The following is a 21643-nucleotide window of genomic DNA, read 5'->3' as shown; positions in this document are numbered from 1 at the left end:
CCCAGATATATACAGAGCCCACTGAGAGACATCCCAGATATATACAGAGCCCAGTGAGGGGCATCCCAGATATATACAGAGCCCAGTGAGTGACATCCCAGATACAGAGCCCAGCGACATCCCAGATATATACAGAGCCCAGTGAGTGACATCCCAGATATATACACAGAGCCCAGTGATAGACATCCCAGATAATTACAGAGTCCAGTGACATCCCAGATATATACAGAGACTAGTGAGGGACATCCCAGATATATACAGAGCCCAGTGACATCCCAGATATATACAGAGCCCAGTGAGGGACATCCCAGATATATACAGAGCCCAGTGAGTGACATCCCAGATACAGAGCCCAGTGACATCCCAGATATATACAGAGCCCAGTGAGTGACATCCCAGATACAGAGCCCAGTGACATCCCAGATATATAAAGAGCCCAGTGAGAGACATCCCAGATACAGAGCCCAGTGACATCCCAGATATATATACAGAGCCCAGTGAGTGACATCCCAGATACAGAGCCCAGTGACATCCCAGATATATACAGAGCCCAGTGATATCCCAGATATATACAGAGCCCAGTGAGTGACATCCCAGATATATACAGAGCCCAATGAGAGACATCCCAGATATATACAGAGCCCAGTGACAGACATCCCAGATATATACAGAGCCCAGTGAGAGACATCCCAGATATATACAGAGCCCAGTGAGGGACATCCCAGATATATACAGAGCCCAGCGACATCCCAGATATATACAGAGCCCAGTGAGTGACATCCCAGATATATACAGAGACAAGTGAGGGACATCCCAGATATACACAGAGCCCAGTGAGAGACATTCCAGATAAATACAGAGTCCAGTGACATCCCAGATATATACAGAGACAAGTGAGGGACATCCCAGAGAAATACAGAGCCCAGTGACATCCCAGATATATACAGAGCCCAGTGATGGACATCCCAGATATATACAGACCCCAGTGACATCCCAGATATATACAGAGCCCAGTGACATCCCAGATATATTGAGAGCCCAGTGAGAGACATCTCAGATATATACAGAGCCCAGTGAGAGACATCTCAGATATATACAGAGTCCAGTGAGAGACATCCCAAATATATACAGAGCCCAGTGAGGGACATCCCAGATACATACAGAGCACAGTGAGGGACATCCCAGATATATACAGAGCCCAGTGAGAGACATCCCAGATATATACAGAGCCCAGTGAGAGACATCCCAGATATATACAGAGACCAGTGAGAGACATCCCAGATATATACAGAGCCCAGTGAGGGACATCCCAGATATATACAGAGCCCAGTGAGGGACATCCCAGATATATACAGAGCCCAGTGAGGGACATCCCAGATATATACAGAGCCCAGTGAGGGACATCCCAGATATATACAGAGACCAGTGACATCCCAGATATATACAGAGCCCAGTGAGAGACATCCCAGATATATACAGAGCCCAGTGAGGGACATCCCAGATATATACAGAGCCCAGTGACATCCCAGATATATACAGAGCCCAGTGAGAGACATCCCAGATATATACAGAGCCAAGTGAGGGACATCCCAGATATATACAGAGCACAGTGAGAGACATCCCAGATATATACAGAGCCCAGTGAAAGACATCCCAGATATATACAGAGCCCAGTGAGAGACACCCCAGATATATACATAGCCCAGTGAGGGACATCCCAGATACAGAGCCCAGTGAGGGACATCCCAGATATATACAGAGCCCAGTGAGAGACATCCCAGATATATACAGAGCCCAGTGAGAGACATCCCAGATATATAGAGAGCCCAGTGACATCCCAGATATATACAGAGACCAGTGAGAGACATCCCAGATATATACAGAGCCCAGTGACTTCCCAGATATATACAGAGCCCAGTGAGAGACATCCCAGATATATACAGAGCCCAGTGAGTGACATCCCAGATATATACAGAGCCCAGTGAGAGACATCCCAGATATATACAGAGCACAGTGAGAGACATCCCAGATATATACAGAGACCAGTGACTTCCCAGATATATACAGAGCCCAGTGAGGGACATCCCAGATATATACAGAGCCCAGTGAGAGACATCCCAGATATATACAGAGCCCAGTGAGAGACATCCCAGATATATACAGAGCCCAGTGAGGGACATCCCAGATATATACAGAGCCCAGTGACATCCCAGATATATACAGAGCCCAGTGAGAGACATCCCAGATATATACAGAGCCAAGTGAGGGACATCCCAGATATATACAGAGCACAGTGAGAGACATCCCAGATATATACAGAGCCCAGCGACATCCCAGATATATACAGAGCCCAGTGAGAGACACCCCAGATATATACATAGCCCAGTGAGGGACATCCCAGATACAGAGCCCAGTGAGGGACATCCCAGATATATACAGAGCCCAGTGAGAGACATCCCAGATATATACAGAGCCCAGTGAGAGACATCCCAGATATATAGAGAGCCCAGTGACATCCCAGATATATACAGAGACCAGTGAGAGACATCCCAGATATATACAGAACCCAGTGACTTCCCAGATATATACAGAGCCGAGTGAGAGACATCCCAGATATATACAGAGCCCAGTGAGAGACATCCCAGATATATACAGAGACCAGTGAGAGACATCCCAGATATATACAGAGACCAGTGACTTCCCAGATATATACAGAGCCCAGTGAGGGACATCCCAGATATATACAGAGCCCAGTGAGAGACATCCCAGATATATAGAGAGCCCAGTGACATACCAGATATATACAGAGACCAGTGAGAGACATCCCAGATATATACAGAGCCCAGTGACTTCCCAGATATATACAGAGCCCAGTGAGAGACATCCCAGATATATACTGAGCCCAGTGAGAGACATCCCAGATATTTCCAGAGCCCAGTGAGAGATATCCCATATATATACAGAGCCCAGTGAGAGACATCCCAGATATATACAGAGCCCAGTGAGAGACATCCCAGATATATACAGAGCCCAGTGAGAGACATCCCAGATATATACAGAGCCCAGTGAGGGACATCCCAGATATATACAGAGCCCAGTGAGGGACATCCCAGATATATACAGAGCCCAGTGAGGGACATCCCAGATATATACAGAGCCCAGTGAGGGACATCCCAGATATATACAGAGACCAGTGACATCCCAGATATATACAGAGCCCAGTGAGAGACATCCCAGATATATACAGAGCCCAGTGAGGGACATCCCAGATATATACAGAGCCCAGTGAGAGACATCCCAGATATATACAGAGCCCAGTGAGAGACATCCCAGATATATACAGAGCCCAGTGAGGGACATCCCAGATATATACAGAGCCCAGTGAGGGACATCCCAGATATATACAGAGCCCAGTGAGGGACATCCCAGATATATACAGAGCCCAGTGAGGGACATCCCAGATATATACAGAGACCAGTGACATCCCAGATATATACAGAGCCCAGTGAGAGACATCCCAGATATATACAGAGCCCAGTGAGAGATATCCCAGATATATACAGAGCCCAGTGACATCCCAGATATATACAGAGCCCAGTGAGAGACATCCCAGATATATACAGAGCCCAGTGACATCCCAAATATATACAGAGCCCAGTGAGAGACATCCCAGATATATACAGAGCCCAGTGAGGGACATCCCAGATATATACAGAGCCCAGCGACATCCCAGATATATACAGAGCCTAGTGAGGGACATCCCAGATAAATACAGAGTCCAGTGACATCCCAGATATATACAGAGACAAGTGAGAGACATCCCAGATATATACAGAGACAAGTGAGGGACATCCCAGATATACACAGAGCCCAGTGAGAGACATCCCAGATACAGAGCCCAGTGAGAGACATCCCAGATATATACAGAGCCCAGCGACATCCCAGATATATACAGAGCCCAGTGAGGGACATCCCAGATAAATACAGAGTCCAGTGACATCCCAGATATATACAGAGACAAGTGAGAGACATCCCAGATATACACAGAGCCCAGTGAGGGACATCCCAGATATATACAGAGCCCAGTGACATCCCAGATATATACAGAGCCCAGTGAGGGACATCCCAGATATATACAGAGCCCAATGACATCCCAGATATATACAGAGCCCAGTGAGAGACATCCCAGATACAGAGCCCAGTGACATCCCAGATATATACAGAGCCCAGTGACATCCCAGATATACACAGAGCCCAGTGAGAGACATCCCAGATATATACAGAGCCCAGTGAGAGACATCCCAGATATATACAGAGCCCAGTGAGGGACATCCCAGATATATACAGAGACAAGTGAGGGACATCCCAGATATATACAGAGCCAGTGAGAGACATCCCAGATACATACAGAGCCCAGTGAGAGACAACCCAGATACAGAGCCCAGTGACATCCCAGATATATACAGAGCCCAGTGATATCCCAGATATATACAGGGCCCAGTTAGTGACATCCCAGATATATACAGAGCCCAGTGAGAGACATCCCAGATATATACAGAGCCCAGTGAGAGACATCCCAGATATATACAGAGCGGGGCATCCCAGATATATACAGAGCCCAGCGACATCCCAGATATATACAGAGCCCAGTGAGTGACATCCCAGATATATACAGAGACAAGTGAGGGACATCCCAGATATACACAGAGCCCAGTGAGAGACATCCCAGATAAATACAGAGCCCAGTGACATCCCAGATATACACAGAGCCCAGTGAGAGACACCCCAGATACAGAGCCCAGTGAGAGAAACCCCAGATATACACAGAGCCCAGTGAGAGACATCCCAGATATATACAGAGCCCAGTAAGAGACATCCCAGATATATACAGAGCCCAGTGAGTGACACCCAGATATACACAGAGCCCAGTGAGAGACATCCCAGATATATACAGAGCCCAGTGACATCCCAGATATATACAGAGCCCAGTGAGTGACATCCCAGATATATACAGAGCCCAGTGAGAGACACCCCAGATACAGAGCCCAGTGACATCCCAGATAGATACAGAGCCCAGTGAGTGACATCCCAGGTATATACAGAGCCCAGTGACATCCCAGATATACACAGAGCCCAGTGAGAGACATCCCAGATATATACAGAGCCCAGTGAGAGACATCCCAGATATATACAGAGCCAGTGAGAGACATCCCAGATATATACATAACCCAGTGAGAGACATCCCTGACATATACAGAGCCCAGTGAGAGACATCCCAGATATATACAGAGCCCACTGAGGGACATCCCAGATATATAAAGAGCCCAGCGACATCCCAGATATATACAGAGCCCAGTGAGTGACATCCCAGATATATAGAGAGACAAGTGAGGGACATCCCAGATATACACAGAGCCCAGTGAGAGACATCCCAGATAAATACAGAGTCCAGTGACATCCCAGATATATACAGAGACAAGTGAGGGACATCCCAGATATATACAGAGCCCAGTGACATCCCAGATATATACAGAGCCCAGTGAGGGACATCCCAGATATATACAGAGCCCACTGAGTGACATCCCAGATACAGAGCCCAGTGACATCCCAGATATATACAGAGCAAGGGAGTGACATCCCAGATACAGAGACCAGTGACATCCCAGATATATACAGAGCCCAGTGAGAGACATCCCAGATACAGAGCCCAGTGACATCCCAGATATATATACAGACCCTAGTGAGTGACATCCCAGATACAGAGCCCAGTGAGATCCCAGATATATACACAGCCCAGTGATATCCCAGATATATACAGAGCCCAGTGAGTGACATCCCAGATATATACAGAGCCCAGTGAGAGACATCCCAGATATATACAGAGCCCAGTGAGAGACATCCCAGATATATACAGAGCCCAGTGAGGGACATCCCAGATATATACAGAGCCCAGCGACATCCCAGATATATACAGAGACAAGTGAGTGATATCCCAGATACAGAGCCCAGTGACATCCCAGATATATACAGAACCCAGTGAGTGACATCCCAGATATATACAGAGCCCAGCGACATCCCAGATATATACAGAGACAAGTGAGTGATATCCCAGATACAGAGCCCAGTGACATCCCAGATATATACAGAGCCCAGTGAGAGACATCCCAGATACAGAGCCCAGTGACATCCCAGATATATATACAGAGCCCAGTGAGTGACATCCCAGAAACAGAGCCCAGTGACATCCCAGATATATACAGAGCCCAGTGATATCCCAGATATATACAGAGCCCAGTGAGTGACATCCCAGATATATACAGAGCCCACTGAGAGACATCCCAGATATATACAGAGCCCAGTGAGGGGCATCCCAGATATATACAGAGCCCAGTGAGTGACATCCCAGATACAGAGCCCAGCGACATCCCAGATATATACAGAGCCCAGTGAGTGACATCCCAGATATATACACAGAGCCCAGTGATAGACATCCCAGATAATTACAGAGTCCAGTGACATCCCAGATATATACAGAGACTAGTGAGGGACATCCCAGATATATACAGAGCCCAGTGACATCCCAGATATATACAGAGCCCAGTGAGGGACATCCCAGATATATACAGAGCCCAGTGAGTGACATCCCAGATACAGAGCCCAGTGACATCCCAGATATATACAGAGCCCAGTGAGTGACATCCCAGATACAGAGCCCAGTGACATCCCAGATATATAAAGAGCCCAGTGAGAGACATCCCAGATACAGAGCCCAGTGACATCCCAGATATATATACAGAGCCCAGTGAGTGACATCCCAGATACAGAGCCCAGTGACATCCCAGATATATACAGAGCCCAGTGATATCCCAGATATATACAGAGCCCAGTGAGTGACATCCCAGATATATACAGAGCCCAATGAGAGACATCCCAGATATATACAGAGCCCAGTGACAGACATCCCAGATATATACAGAGCCCAGTGAGAGACATCCCAGATATATACAGAGCCCAGTGAGGGACATCCCAGATATATACAGAGCCCAGCGACATCCCAGATATATACAGAGCCCAGTGAGTGACATCCCAGATATATACAGAGACAAGTGAGGGACATCCCAGATATACACAGAGCCCAGTGAGAGACATTCCAGATAAATACAGAGTCCAGTGACATCCCAGATATATACAGAGACAAGTGAGGGACATCCCAGAGAAATACAGAGCCCAGTGACATCCCAGATATATACAGAGCCCAGTGATGGACATCCCAGATATATACAGACCCCAGTGACATCCCAGATATATACAGAGCCCAGTGACATCCCAGATATATTGAGAGCCCAGTGAGAGACATCTCAGATATATACAGAGCCCAGTGAGAGACATCTCAGATATATACAGAGTCCAGTGAGAGACATCCCAAATATATACAGAGCCCAGTGAGGGACATCCCAGATATATACAGAGCACAGTGAGGGACATCCCAGATATATACAGAGCCCAGTGAGAGACATCCCAGATATATACAGAGCCCAGTGAGAGACATCCCAGATATATACAGAGACCAGTGAGAGACATCCCAGATATATACAGAGCCCAGTGAGGGACATCCCAGATATATACAGAGCCCAGTGAGGGACATCCCAGATATATACAGAGCCCAGTGAGGGACATCCCAGATATATACAGAGCCCAGTGAGGGACATCCCAGATATATACAGAGACCAGTGACATCCCAGATATATACAGAGCCCAGTGAGAGACATCCCAGATATATACAGAGCCCAGTGAGGGACATCCCAGATATATACAGAGCCCAGTGACATCCCAGATATATACAGAGCCCAGTGAGAGACATCCCAGATATATACAGAGCCAAGTGAGGGACATCCCAGATATATACAGAGCACAGTGAGAGACATCCCAGATATATACAGAGCCCAGTGAAAGACATCCCAGATATATACAGAGCCCAGTGAGAGACACCCCAGATATATACATAGCCCAGTGAGGGACATCCCAGATACAGAGCCCAGTGAGGGACATCCCAGATATATACAGAGCCCAGTGAGAGACATCCCAGATATATACAGAGCCCAGTGAGAGACATCCCAGATATATAGAGAGCCCAGTGACATCCCAGATATATACAGAGACCAGTGAGAGACATCCCAGATATATACAGAGCCCAGTGACTTCCCAGATATATACAGAGCCCAGTGAGAGACATCCCAGATATATACAGAGCCCAGTGAGTGACATCCCAGATATATACAGAGCCCAGTGAGAGACATCCCAGATATATACAGAGACCAGTGAGAGACATCCCAGATATATACAGAGACCAGTGACTTCCCAGATATATACAGAGCCCAGTGAGGGACATCCCAGATATATACAGAGCCCAGTGAGAGACATCCCAGATATATACAGAGCCCAGTGAGAGACATCCCAGATATATACAGAGCCCAGTGAGGGACATCCCAGATATATACAGAGCCCAGTGACATCCCAGATATATACAGAGCCCAGTGAGAGACATCCCAGATATATACAGAGCCAAGTGAGGGACATCCCAGATATATACAGAGCACAGTGAGAGACATCCCAGATATATACAGAGCCCAGCGACATCCCAGATATATACAGAGCCCAGTGAGAGACACCCCAGATATATACATAGCCCAGTGAGGGACATCCCAGATAAAGAGCCCAGTGAGGGACATCCCAGATATATACAGAGCCCAGTGAGAGACATCCCAGATATATACAGAGCCCAGTGAGAGACATCCCAGATATATAGAGAGCCCAGTGACATCCCAGATATATACAGAGACCAGTGAGAGACATCCCAGATATATACAGAACCCAGTGACTTCCCAGATATATACAGAGCCGAGTGAGAGACATCCCAGATATATACAGAGCCCAGTGAGAGACATCCCAGATATATACAGAGACCAGTGAGAGACATCCCAGATATATACAGAGACCAGTGACTTCCCAGATATATACAGAGCCCAGTGAGGGACATCCCAGATATATACAGAGCCCAGTGAGAGACATCCCAGATATATAGAGAGCCCAGTGACATACCAGATATATACAGAGACCAGTGAGAGACATCCCAGATATATACAGAGCCCAGTGACTTCCCAGATATATACAGAGCCCAGTGAGAGACATCCCAGATATATACTGAGCCCAGTGAGAGACATCCCAGATATTTCCAGAGCCCAGTGAGAGATATCCCATATATATACAGAGCCCAGTGAGAGACATCCCAGATATATACAGAGCCCAGTGAGAGACATCCCAGATATATACAGAGCCCAGTGAGAGACATCCCAGATATATACAGAGCCCAGTGAGGGACATCCCAGATATATACAGAGCCCAGTGAGGGACATCCCAGATATATACAGAGCCCAGTGAGGGACATCCCAGATATATACAGAGCCCAGTGAGGGACATCCCAGATATATACAGAGACCAGTGACATCCCAGATATATACAGAGCCCAGTGAGAGACATCCCAGATATATACAGAGCCCAGTGAGGGACATCCCAGATATATACAGAGCCCAGTGAGAGACATCCCAGATATATACAGAGCCCAGTGAGAGACATCCCAGATATATACAGAGCCCAGTGAGGGACATCCCAGATATATACAGAGCCCAGTGAGGGACATCCCAGATATATACAGAGCCCAGTGAGGGACATCCCAGATATATACAGAGCCCAGTGAGGGACATCCCAGATATATACAGAGACCAGTGACATCCCAGATATATACAGAGCCCAGTGAGAGACATCCCAGATATATACAGAGCCCAGTGAGGGACATCCCAGATATATACAGAGCCCAGTGACATCCCAGATATATACAGAGCCCAGTGAGAGACATCCCAGATATATACAGAGCCAAGTGAGGGACATCCCAGATATATACAGAGCCCAGTGAGAGACACCCCAGATATATACATAGCCCAGTGAGGGACATCCCAGATACAGAGCCCAGTGAGGGACATCCCAGATATATACAGAGCCCAGTGAGGGACATCCCAGATATATACAGAGCCCAGTGACATCCAAGATATATACAGAGCCCAGTGACATCCCAAATATATACAGAGCCCAGTGAGGGTCTTCCCCGATATATACAGAGACCAGTGAGATACATCCCAGATATATACAGAGCCCAGTGAGAGACATCCCAGATATATACAAAGCCCAGTGAGAGACATCCCAGGTATATACAGAGCCCAGTGAGAGACATCCCAGATATATACAGAGCCCAGTGAGGGTCTTCCCAGATATATACAGAGCCCAGTGAGGGACATCCCAGATATATACAGAGCCCAGTGAGGGTCTTCCCAGATATATACAGAGCCCAGTGAGGGACATCCAGATATATACAGAGCCCAGTGAGGGTCTCCCCAGATATATACAGAGACCAGTGAGGGACATCCCAGTTATATACAGAACCCAGTGAGTGACATCCCAGATATATACAGAGCCCAGTGACATCCCAGATATATACAGAGCCCAGTGAGAGACATCCCAGATACAGAGCCCAGTGACATCCCAGATATATACAGAGCCCAGTGAGGGACATCCAGATATATACAGAGACCAGTGAGTGACATCCCAGATATACACAGAGCCCAGTGAGGGACATCCCAGATATATACAGAGCCCAGTGACATCCCAGATATATACAGAGCCCAGTGAGGGACATCCCAGATATATACAGAGCCCAGTGACATCCCAGATCTATACAGAGCCCAGTGAGGGTCTTCCCAGATATATACAGAGCCCAGTGACATCCCAGATATATACAGAGCCCAGTGAGGGTCTTCCCCGATATATACAGAGACCAGTGAGAGACATCCCAGATACATACAGAGCCCAGTGAGAGACATCCCAGATATATACAGAGCCCAGTGAGAGACATCCCAGATATATACAGAGCCCAGTGAGGGTCTTCCCAGATATATACAGAGCCCAGTGAGAGACATCCCAGATATATACAGAGACCAGTGAGGGACATCCAGATATATACAGAGACCAGTGACATCCCAGATATATACAGAGCCCAGTGAGAGACATCCCAGATATATACAGAGACCAGTGAGTGACATCCTAGATATACACAGAGCCCAGTGAGGGACATCCCAGATATATACAGAGCCCAGTGACATCCCAGATATATACAGAGCCCAGTGAGGGACATCCCAGATATATACATAGCCCAGCGACATCCCAGATATATACAGAGACCAGTGAGTGACATCCCAGATATATACAGAGCCCAGTGAGAGACACCCCAGATATATACAGAGCCCAGTGTGGGACATCCCACATACAGAGCCCAGTGAGGGACATCCCAGATATATACAGAGCCCAGTGAGAGACATCCCAGATATATACAGAGCCCAGTGAGGGACATCCCAGATACAGAGCCCAGTGAGGGACATCCCAGATATATACAGAGCCCAGTGAGAGACATCCCAGATATATACAGAGCCCAGTGAGAGACATCCCAGATATATACAGAGCCCAGTGAGGGACATCCCAGATATATACAGAGCCCAGTGAGGGACATCCCAGATACAGAGCCCAGTGAGGGACATCCCAGATATATACAGAGCCCAGTGAGGGACATCCCAGATATATACAGAGCCCAGTGAGAGACATCCCAGATATATACAGAGCCCAGTGACATCCCAGATATATACAGAGCCCAGTGAGAGACATCCCAGATATATACAGAGCCCAGTGAGGGACATCCCAGATATACACAGAGCCCAGTGAGGGACATCCCAGATATATACAGAGCCCAGTGAGGGACATCCCAGATATATACAGAGCCCAGTGAGAGACATCCCAGATATATACAGAGCCCAGTGAGGGACATCCCAGATATATACAGAGCCCAGTGAGAGACATCCCAGATATATACAGAGCCCAGCGACATCCCAGATATATACAGAGCCCAGTGAGGGACATCCCAGATATATACAGAGCCCAGTGAGAGACATCCCAGATATATACAGAGCCCAGTGAGGGACATCCCAGATATATACAGAGCCCAGTGAGAGACATCCCAGATATATACAGAGCCCAGTGAGAGACATCCCAGATATATACAGAGCCCAGTGAGGGACATCCCAGATATATACAGAGCCCAGTGAGAGACATCCCAGATATATAGAGAGCCCAGTGACATCCCAGATGTATACAGAGACCAGTGAGAGACATCCCAGATATATACAGAGCCCAGTGACTTCCCAGATATATACAGAGCCCAGTGAGGGACATCCCAGATATATACTGAGCCCAGTGAGAGACATCCCAGATATTTCCAGAGCCCAGTGAGAGACATCCCATATACAGAGCCCAGTGAGAGACATCCCAGATATATACAGAGCCCAGTGAGGGACATCCCAGATATATACAGAGCCCAGTGAGGGACATCCCAGATATATAGAGAGACAAGTGAGGGACATCCCAGATATACACAGAGCCCAGTGAGAGACATCCCAGATAAATACAGAGCCCAGTGAGTGACATCCCAGATATATAGAGAGACAAGTGAGGGACAACCCAGATATATACAGAGCCCAGTGAGGGACATCCCAGATATATACAGAGCCCAGCGACATCCCAGATATATACAGAGCCCAGTGAGTGACATCCCAGATATATAGAGAGACAAGTGAGGGACATCCCAGATATATACAGAGCCCAGTGAGGGACATCCCAGATATATACAGAGCCCAGTGACATCCCAGATATATACAGAGCCCAGTGACATCCAAGATATATACAGAGCCCAGTGACATCCCAGATATATACAGAGCCCAGTGAGGGTCTTCCCCGATATATACAGAGACCAGTGAGAGACATCCCAGGTATATACAGAGCCCAGTGAGAGACATCCCAGATATATACAGCGCCCAGTGAGAGACATCCCAGGTATATACAGAGCCCAGTGAGAGACATCCCAGATATATACAGAGCCCAGTGACATCCCAGATATATACAGAGCCCAGTGAGGGTCTTCCCAGATATATACAGAGCCCAGTGAGGGACATCCAGATATATACAGAGCCCAGTGACATCCCAGATATATACAGAGCCCAGTGAGAGACATCCCAGATATATACAGAGCCAGTGAGAGACATCCCAGATATATACATAACCCAGTGAGAGACATCCCTAACATATACAGAGCCCAGTGAGAGACACCCCAGATATATACAGAGCCCAGTGAGGGACATCCCAGATATATACAGAGCCCAGTGACATCCCAGATACATACAGAGCCCAGCGACATCCCAGATATATACAGAGCCCAGCGACGTCCCAGATATATACAGAGCCCTGTGAGTGACATCCCAGATATATACAGAGCCCAGTGAGTGACATCCCAGATATATACAGAGACAAGTGAGGGACATCCCAGATTTACACAGAGCCCAGTGAGAGACATCCCAGTTAAATACAGAGTCCAGTGACATCCCAGATATACACAGAGCCCAGTGAGAGTCATCCCAGATATATACAGAGCCCAGTGAGAGACATCCCAGATATATACAGAGCCCAATGAGGGACATCCCAGATATATACAGTGCCCAGTGAGGGACATCCCAGATATATGCAGAGCCCAGTGAGTGACATCCCAGATACAGAGCCCAGTGACATCCCAGATATATACAGAGCCCAGTGAGAGACATCCCAGATACAGAGCCCAGTGACATCCCAGATATACATACAGAGCCCAGTGAGTGACATCCCAGATACAGAGCCCAGTGAGATCCCAGATATATACAGAGCCCAGTGATATCCCAGATATATACAGAGCCCAGTGAGTGACATCCCAGATATATACAGAGCCCAGTGAGAGACATCCCAGATATATACAGAGCCCAGTGAGAGACATCCCAGATATATACAGAGCCCAGTGAGAGACATCCCAGATATATACAGAGCCCAGTGAGGGACATCCCAGATATATACAGAGCCCAGTGAGGGACATCCCAGATATATACAGAGCCCAGCGACATCCCAGATATATACAGAGCCCAGTGACATCCCAGATATATACAGAGCCCAGTGAGGGACATCCCAGATATATACAGAGCCCAGCGACATCCCAGATATATACAGAGCCCAGTGACATCCCAGATATATACAGAGCCCAGTGAGGGACATCCCAGATATATACAGAGCCCAGCGACATCCCAGATATATACAGAGCCCAGTGACATCCCAGATATATACAGAGTCCAGTAAGGGACATCCCAGATATATACAGAGCCCAGTGAGGGACATCCCAGATATATACAGAGCCCAGTGAGAGACATCCCAGATATATACAGAGCCCAGTGAGGGACATCCCAGATATATACAGAGCCCAGTGAGGGACATCCCAGATATATACAGAGCCCAGTGAGGGACATCCCAGATATATACAGAGCCCAGCGACATCCCAGATATATGCAGAGCCCAGTGAGTGACATCCCAGATATATACAGAGCCCAGTGAGGGACATCCCAGATATATACAGAGCCCAGTGAGAGACATCCCAGATATATACAGAGCCCAGTGAGAGACATCCCAGATATATACAGAGCCCAGTGAGGGACATCCCAGATATATACAGAGCCCAGTGAGAGACATCCCAGATATATACAGAGCCCAGTGAGGGACATCCCAGATATATACAGAGCCCAGTGACATCCCAGATATATACAGAGCCCAGTGAGGGACATCCCAGATATATACAGAGCCCAGTGACATCCCAGATCTATACAGAGCCCAGTGAGGGTCTTCCCAGATATATACAGAGCCCAGTGACATCCCAGATATATACAGAGCCCAGTGAGGGTCTTCCCCGATATATACAGAGACCAGTGAGAGACATCCCAGATACATACAGAGCCCAGTGAGAGACATCCCAGATATATACAGAGCCCAGTGAGAGACATCCCAGATATATACAGAGCCCAGTGAGGGTCTTCCCAGATATATACAGAGCCCAGTGAGAGACATCCCAGATATATACAGAGACCAGTGAGGGACATCCAGATATATACAGAGACCAGTGACATCCCAGATATATACAGAGCCCAGTGAGAGACATCCCAGATATATACAGAGACCAGTGAGTGACATCCTAGATATACACAGAGCCCAGTGAGGGACATCCCAGATATATACAGAGCCCAGTGACATCCCAGATATATACAGAGCCCAGTGAGGGACATCCCAGATATATACATAGCCCAGCGACATCCCAGATATATACAGAGACCAGTGAGTGACATCCCAGATATATACAGAGCCCAGTGAGAGACACCCCAGATATATACAGAGCCCAGTGTGGGACATCCCACATACAGAGCCCAGTGAGGGACATCCCAGATATATACAGAGCCCAGTGAGAGACATCCCAGATATATACAGAGCCCAGTGAGGGACATCCCAGATACAGAGCCCAGTGAGGGACATCCCAGATATATACAGAGCCCAGTGAGAGACATCCCAGATATATACAGAGCCCAGTGAGAGACATCCCAGATATATACAGAGCCCAGTGAGGGACATCCCAGATATATACAGAGCCCAGTGAGGGACATCCCAGATACAGAGCCCAGTGAGGGACATCCCAGATATATACAGAGCCCAGTGAGGGACATCCCAGATATATACAGAGCCCAGTGAGAGACATCCCAGATATATACAGAGCCCAGTGACATCCCAGATATATACAGAGCCCAGTGAGAGACATCCCAGATATATACAGAGCCCAGTGAGGGACATCCCAGATATACACAGAGCCCAGTGAGGGACATCCCAGATATATACAGAGCCCAGTGAGGGACATCCCAGATATATACAGAGCCCAGTGAGAGACATCCCAGATATATACAGAGCCCAGTGAGGGACATCCCAGATATATACAGAGCCCAGTGAGAGACATCCCAGATATATACAGAGCCCAGCGACATCCCAGATATATACAGAGCCCAGTGAGGGACATCCCAGATATATACAGAGCCCAGTGAGAGACATCCCAGATATATACAGAGCCCAGTGAGGGACATCCCAGATATATACAGAGCCCAGTGAGAGACATCCCAGATATATACAGAGCCCAGTGAGAGACATCCCAGATATATACAGAGCCCAGTGAGGGACATCCCAGATATATACAGAGCCCAGTGAGAGACATCCCAGATATATAGAGAGCCCAGTGACATCCCAGATGTATACAGAGACCAGTGAGAGACATCCCAGATATATACAGAGCCCAGTGACTTCCCAGATATATACAGAGCCCAGTGAGGGACATCCCAGATATATACTGAGCCCAGTGAGAGACATCCCAGATATTTCCAGAGCCCAGTGAGAGACATCCCATATACAGAGCCCAGTGAGAGACATCCCAGATATATACAGAGCCCAGTGAGGGACATCCCAGATATATACAGAGCCCAGTGAGGGACATCCCAGATATATAGAGAGACAAGTGAGGGACATCCCAGATATACACAGAGCCCAGTGAGAGACATCCCAGATAAATACAGAGCCCAGTGAGTGACATCCCAGATATATAGAGAGACAAGTGAGGGACAACCCAGATATATACAGAGCCCAGTGAGGGACATCCCAGATATATACAGAGCCCAGCGACATCCCAGATATATACAGAGCCCAGTGAGTGACATCCCAGATATATAGAGAGACAAGTGAGGGACATCCCAGATATATACAGAGCCCAGTGAGGGACATCCCAGATATATACAGAGCCCAGTGACATCCCAGATATATACAGAGCCCAGTGACATCCAAGATATATACAGAGCCCAGTGACATCCCAGATATATACAGAGCCCAGTGAGGGTCTTCCCCGATATATACAGAGACCAGTGAGAGACATCCCAGGTATATACAGAGCCCAGTGAGAGACATCCCAGATATATACAGCGCCCAGTGAGAGACATCCCAGGTATATACAGAGCCCAGTGAGAGACATCCCAGATATATACAGAGCCCAGTGACATCCCAGATATATACAGAGCCCAGTGAGGGTCTTCCCAGATATATACAGAGCCCAGTGAGGGACATCCAGATATATACAGAGCCCAGTGACATCCCAGATATATACAGAGCCCAGTGAGAGACATCCCAGATATATACAGAGCCAGTGAGAGACATCCCAGATATATACATAACCCAGTGAGAGACATCCCTAACATATACAGAGCCCAGTGAGAGACACCCCAGATATATACAGAGCCCAGTGAGGGACATCCCAGATATATACAGAGCCCAGTGACATCCCAGATACATACAGAGCCCAGCGACATCCCAGATATATACAGAGCCCAGCGACGTCCCAGATATATACAGAGCCCTGTGAGTGACATCCCAGATATATACAGAGCCCAGTGAGTGACATCCCAGATATATACAGAGACAAGTGAGGGACATCCCAGATTTACACAGAGCCCAGTGAGAGACATCCCAGTTAAATACAGAGTCCAGTGACATCCCAGATATACACAGAGCCCAGTGAGAGTCATCCCAGATATATACAGAGCCCAGTGAGAGACATCCCAGATATATACAGAGCCCAGTGAGGGACATCCCAGATATATACAGTGCCCAGTGAGGGACATCCCAGATATATGCAGAGCCCAGTGAGTGACATCCCAGATACAGAGCCCAGTGACATCCCAGATATATACAGAGCCCAGTGAGAGACATCCCAGATACAGAGCCCAGTGACATCCCAGATATACATACAGAGCCCAGTGAGTGACATCCCAGATACAGAGCCCAGTGAGATCCCAGATATATACAGAGCCCAGTGATATCCCAGATATATACAGAGCCCAGTGAGTGACATCCCAGATATATACAGAGCCCAGTGAGAGACATCCCAGATATATACAGAGCCCAGTGAGAGACATCCCAGATATATACAGAGCCCAGTGAGAGACATCCCAGATATATACAGAGCCCAGTGAGGGACATCCCAGATATATACAGAGCCCAGTGAGGGACATCCCAGATATATACAGAGCCCAGCGACATCCCAGATATATACAGAGCCCAGTGACATCCCAGATATATACAGAGCCCAGTGAGGGACATCCCAGATATATACAGAGCCCAGCGACATCCCAGATATATACAGAGCCCAGTGACATCCCAGATATATACAGAGCCCAGTGAGGGACATCCCAGATATATACAGAGCCCAGCGACATCCCAGATATATACAGAGCCCAGTGACATCCCAGATATATACAGAGTCCAGTAAGGGACATCCCAGATATATACAGAGCCCAGTGAGGGACATCCCAGATATATACAGAGCCCAGTGAGAGACATCCCAGATATATACAGAGCCCAGTGAGGGACATCCCAGATATATACAGAGCCCAGTGAGGGACATCCCAGATATATACAGAGCCCAGTGAGGGACATCCCAGATATATACAGAGCCCAGCGACATCCCAGATATATGCAGAGCCCAGTGAGTGACATCCCAGATATATACAGAGCCCAGTGAGGGACATCCCAGATATATACAGAGCCCAGTGAGAGACATCCCAGATATATACAGAGCCCAGTGAGAGACATCCCAGATATATACAGAGCCCAGTGAGGGACATCCCAGATATATACAGAGCCCAGTGAGAGACATCCCAGATATATACAGAGCCCAGTGAGGGACATCCCAGATATATACAGAGCCCAGCGACATCCCAGATATATACAGAGCCCAGTGAGGGACATCCCAGATATATACAGAGCCCAGTGAGAGACATCCCAGATATATACAGAGCCCAGTGAGAGACATCCCAGATATATACAGAGCCCAGTGAGAGACATCCCAGATATATACAGAGCCCAGTGAGTGACATCCCAGATATATACAGAGTCCAGTGAGTGACATCCCAGATATATACAGAGCCCAGTGACATCCCAGATATATACAGAGCCCAGTGAGTGACATCCCAGATATATATAGAGCCCAGTAAGAGACATCCCAGATATATACAGAGCCCAGTGACATCCCAGATATATACAGAGCCCAGTGAGGGACATCCCAGATATATACAGAGCCCAGTGAGAGACATCCCAGTTATATACAGAGCCCAGTGAGAGACATCCCAGATATATACAGAGCCCAGTGACATCCCAGATATATACAGAGCCCAGTGAGAGACATCCCAGATACAGAGCCCAGTGAGGGACATCCAGATATATACAGAGACCAGTGAGAGACAGCCCAGATATATACAGAGCCCAGTGAGAGACATCCCAGATATATACAGAGCCAGTGAGAGACATCCCAGATATATACAGAGCCCAGCGACATCCCAGATATATACAGAGACCAGTGAGAGACATCCCAGATATATACAGAGCCCAGTGAGGGTCTCCCCAGATATATACAGAGACCAGTGAGGGACATCCCAGTTATATACAGAGCCCAGTGAGAGACATCCCAGATATATACAGAGCCCAGTGACATCCCAGATATATACAGAGCCCAGTGAGAGACATCCCAGATACAGAGCCCAGTGAGGGACATCCAGATATATACAGAGACCAGTGAGAGACAGCCCAGATATATACAGAGCCCAGTGAGAGACATCCCAGATATATACAGAGCCAGTGAGAGACATCCCAGATATATACAGAGCCCAGCGACATCCCAGATATATACAGAGACCAGTGAGAGACATCCCAGATATATACAGAGCCCAGTGAGAGACATCCCAGATATATACAGAGCCCAGTGAGAGACATCCCAGATATATACAGAGCCCAGTGAGAGACATCCCAGATATATACAGAGCCCAGTGAGAGACATCCCAGATATATACAGAGCCAGTGAGAGACATCCCAGATATATACAGAGCCCAGTGACATCCCAGATGTATACAGAGCCCAGTGATAGACATCCCAGATATATACAGAGCCAGTGAGAGACATCCCAGATATACACAGAGCCAGTGAGTGACATCCCAGATATATACAGAGCCAGTGAGAGACATCCCAAATATATACAGAGCCCAGTGAGAGACATCCCAGATATATACAGAGCCCAGTGAGAGACATCCCAGATATATACAGAGCCAGTGAGAGACATCCCAGATATACACAGAGCCAGTGAGTGACATCCCAGATATATACAGAGCCAGTGAGAGACATCCCAGATATATACAGAGCCCAGTGAGAGACATCCCAGATATATACAGAGCCAGTGAGGGACATCCCAGATATATACAGAGCCCAGTGACATCCCAGATATATACATAGCCCAGTGAGGGACATCCCAGATATATACAGAGCCCTGTGAGTGCTACCTTATTTCAAACAAACCCAAGGTTTTGTGATGCAGGTTGAAATTAAAATGAAAATCACTTATTGTCACAAATGGGCTTGAAATGAAGTTGCTGTGAAAAGCCCCTAGTCGCCACATTCCGGCGCCTGTTCGGGGAGGCCGGTACTGGTTACATTTCAGAAACTTCCAGATGCACCTATTCAATGGTCCTGAACCCGTTAAGTTTTGCAAATGGATATGGTTGCACCTGTTACATTGCCATGGCAACATAGTTGGACAATTTTAAGCCTGGAAACATCGACATCTTCATTAATAGGCAAAGCGTGCAGCTGGCATTACACGTCTGGCAAGTTTCTGCACTTGTGTGTGATTAAAAACGATAATTTTGCATAACAAATCCCTGAAGCGATAAATTGCTGGGATGTAGGGGGGGGGGGGAATCAAAGTGGGAAGAAATCCTTTTCAGTCGATGGTAAAGAATTCTGCTAATTCCCACAGAAGCGGATACGTTTCCATTCACCCTTATTTATTTTCGCTCTTCCAGAGACGACGAAGAACTGCAGAAATCGATCATGCCAAAGGGGGAAGAGTCGGCCAACATGACACGCGTGACAGATAAAGGAAGCCCCTTCCTGGAGGTCCCACAAGATAACAAAGCCCCCACCTACAAGCAAGGCTTCCTGAGTCGTAAAGTCCACGCAGACATTGATGGCAAAAAAAGTTGGTGCTTTTTTCCCCCCCCCTTTATATTTCCAGTGGAACAGGATCCCAGAACAGTATAGCTTTCCCTTCGCTCCTTCAGGGGGATCTCAGTCCATCCCAAAGCACTTCATAGTCAATGCAGTACTTTTGAAGTGTTATCTAATCAAGGAAACAAATTGGCTCCTAGCAAGATTCCCAAAATAGCAGTGAGGTAATCTTATTTCTCGCACCATTGGCTGTGAGATGAAAATTAGCCAGCACACCGGTGGAAACTCTCCGGGGCGGCACGGTAGCACAGTGGTTAGCACTGTTGCTTCACAGCTCCAGGGTTCCAGGTTCGATTCCCGGCTTCGGTCACTGTCTGTGCGGAGTCTGCACGTTCTCCCCGTGTCTGCGTGGGTTTCCTCCGGGTGCTCCGGTTTCCTCCCCCAGTCCAAAGATGTGCCGGTGAGGTGGATTGGCCGTGATAAATTGCCCTTTTGTGTCCAATAGAAAAGGTTAATTGGGGTTACTGGGTTAAGGGGATACAGGTGGAGGTGGTGTGTGCTCTTTCCAAGG

The 21643-nt window shown here is 47.7% G+C and overlaps 1 protein-coding gene across 1 annotated transcript in view; it reads left to right on the top strand.

Moving 5' to 3' along the window:
• Positions 1-21643, top strand: part of LOC140397023 (uncharacterized) — a 135908-nt gene that overhangs the window by 73076 nt on the left and 41189 nt on the right. The window contains exon 11 of the mRNA XM_072486066.1: positions 20928-21103. Within this exon, the coding sequence (XP_072342167.1) occupies positions 20928-21103 (176 nt within the window). The remainder of the gene's footprint in view (positions 1-20927; positions 21104-21643) is intronic.

The sequence above is a fragment of the Scyliorhinus torazame genome, chromosome 20, assembly GCF_047496885.1.
Source record: "Scyliorhinus torazame isolate Kashiwa2021f chromosome 20, sScyTor2.1, whole genome shotgun sequence".
Lineage (NCBI taxonomy): Eukaryota > Metazoa > Chordata > Chondrichthyes > Carcharhiniformes > Scyliorhinidae > Scyliorhinus > Scyliorhinus torazame.
This window is presented reverse-complemented; position numbering and strand designations above follow the sequence as displayed.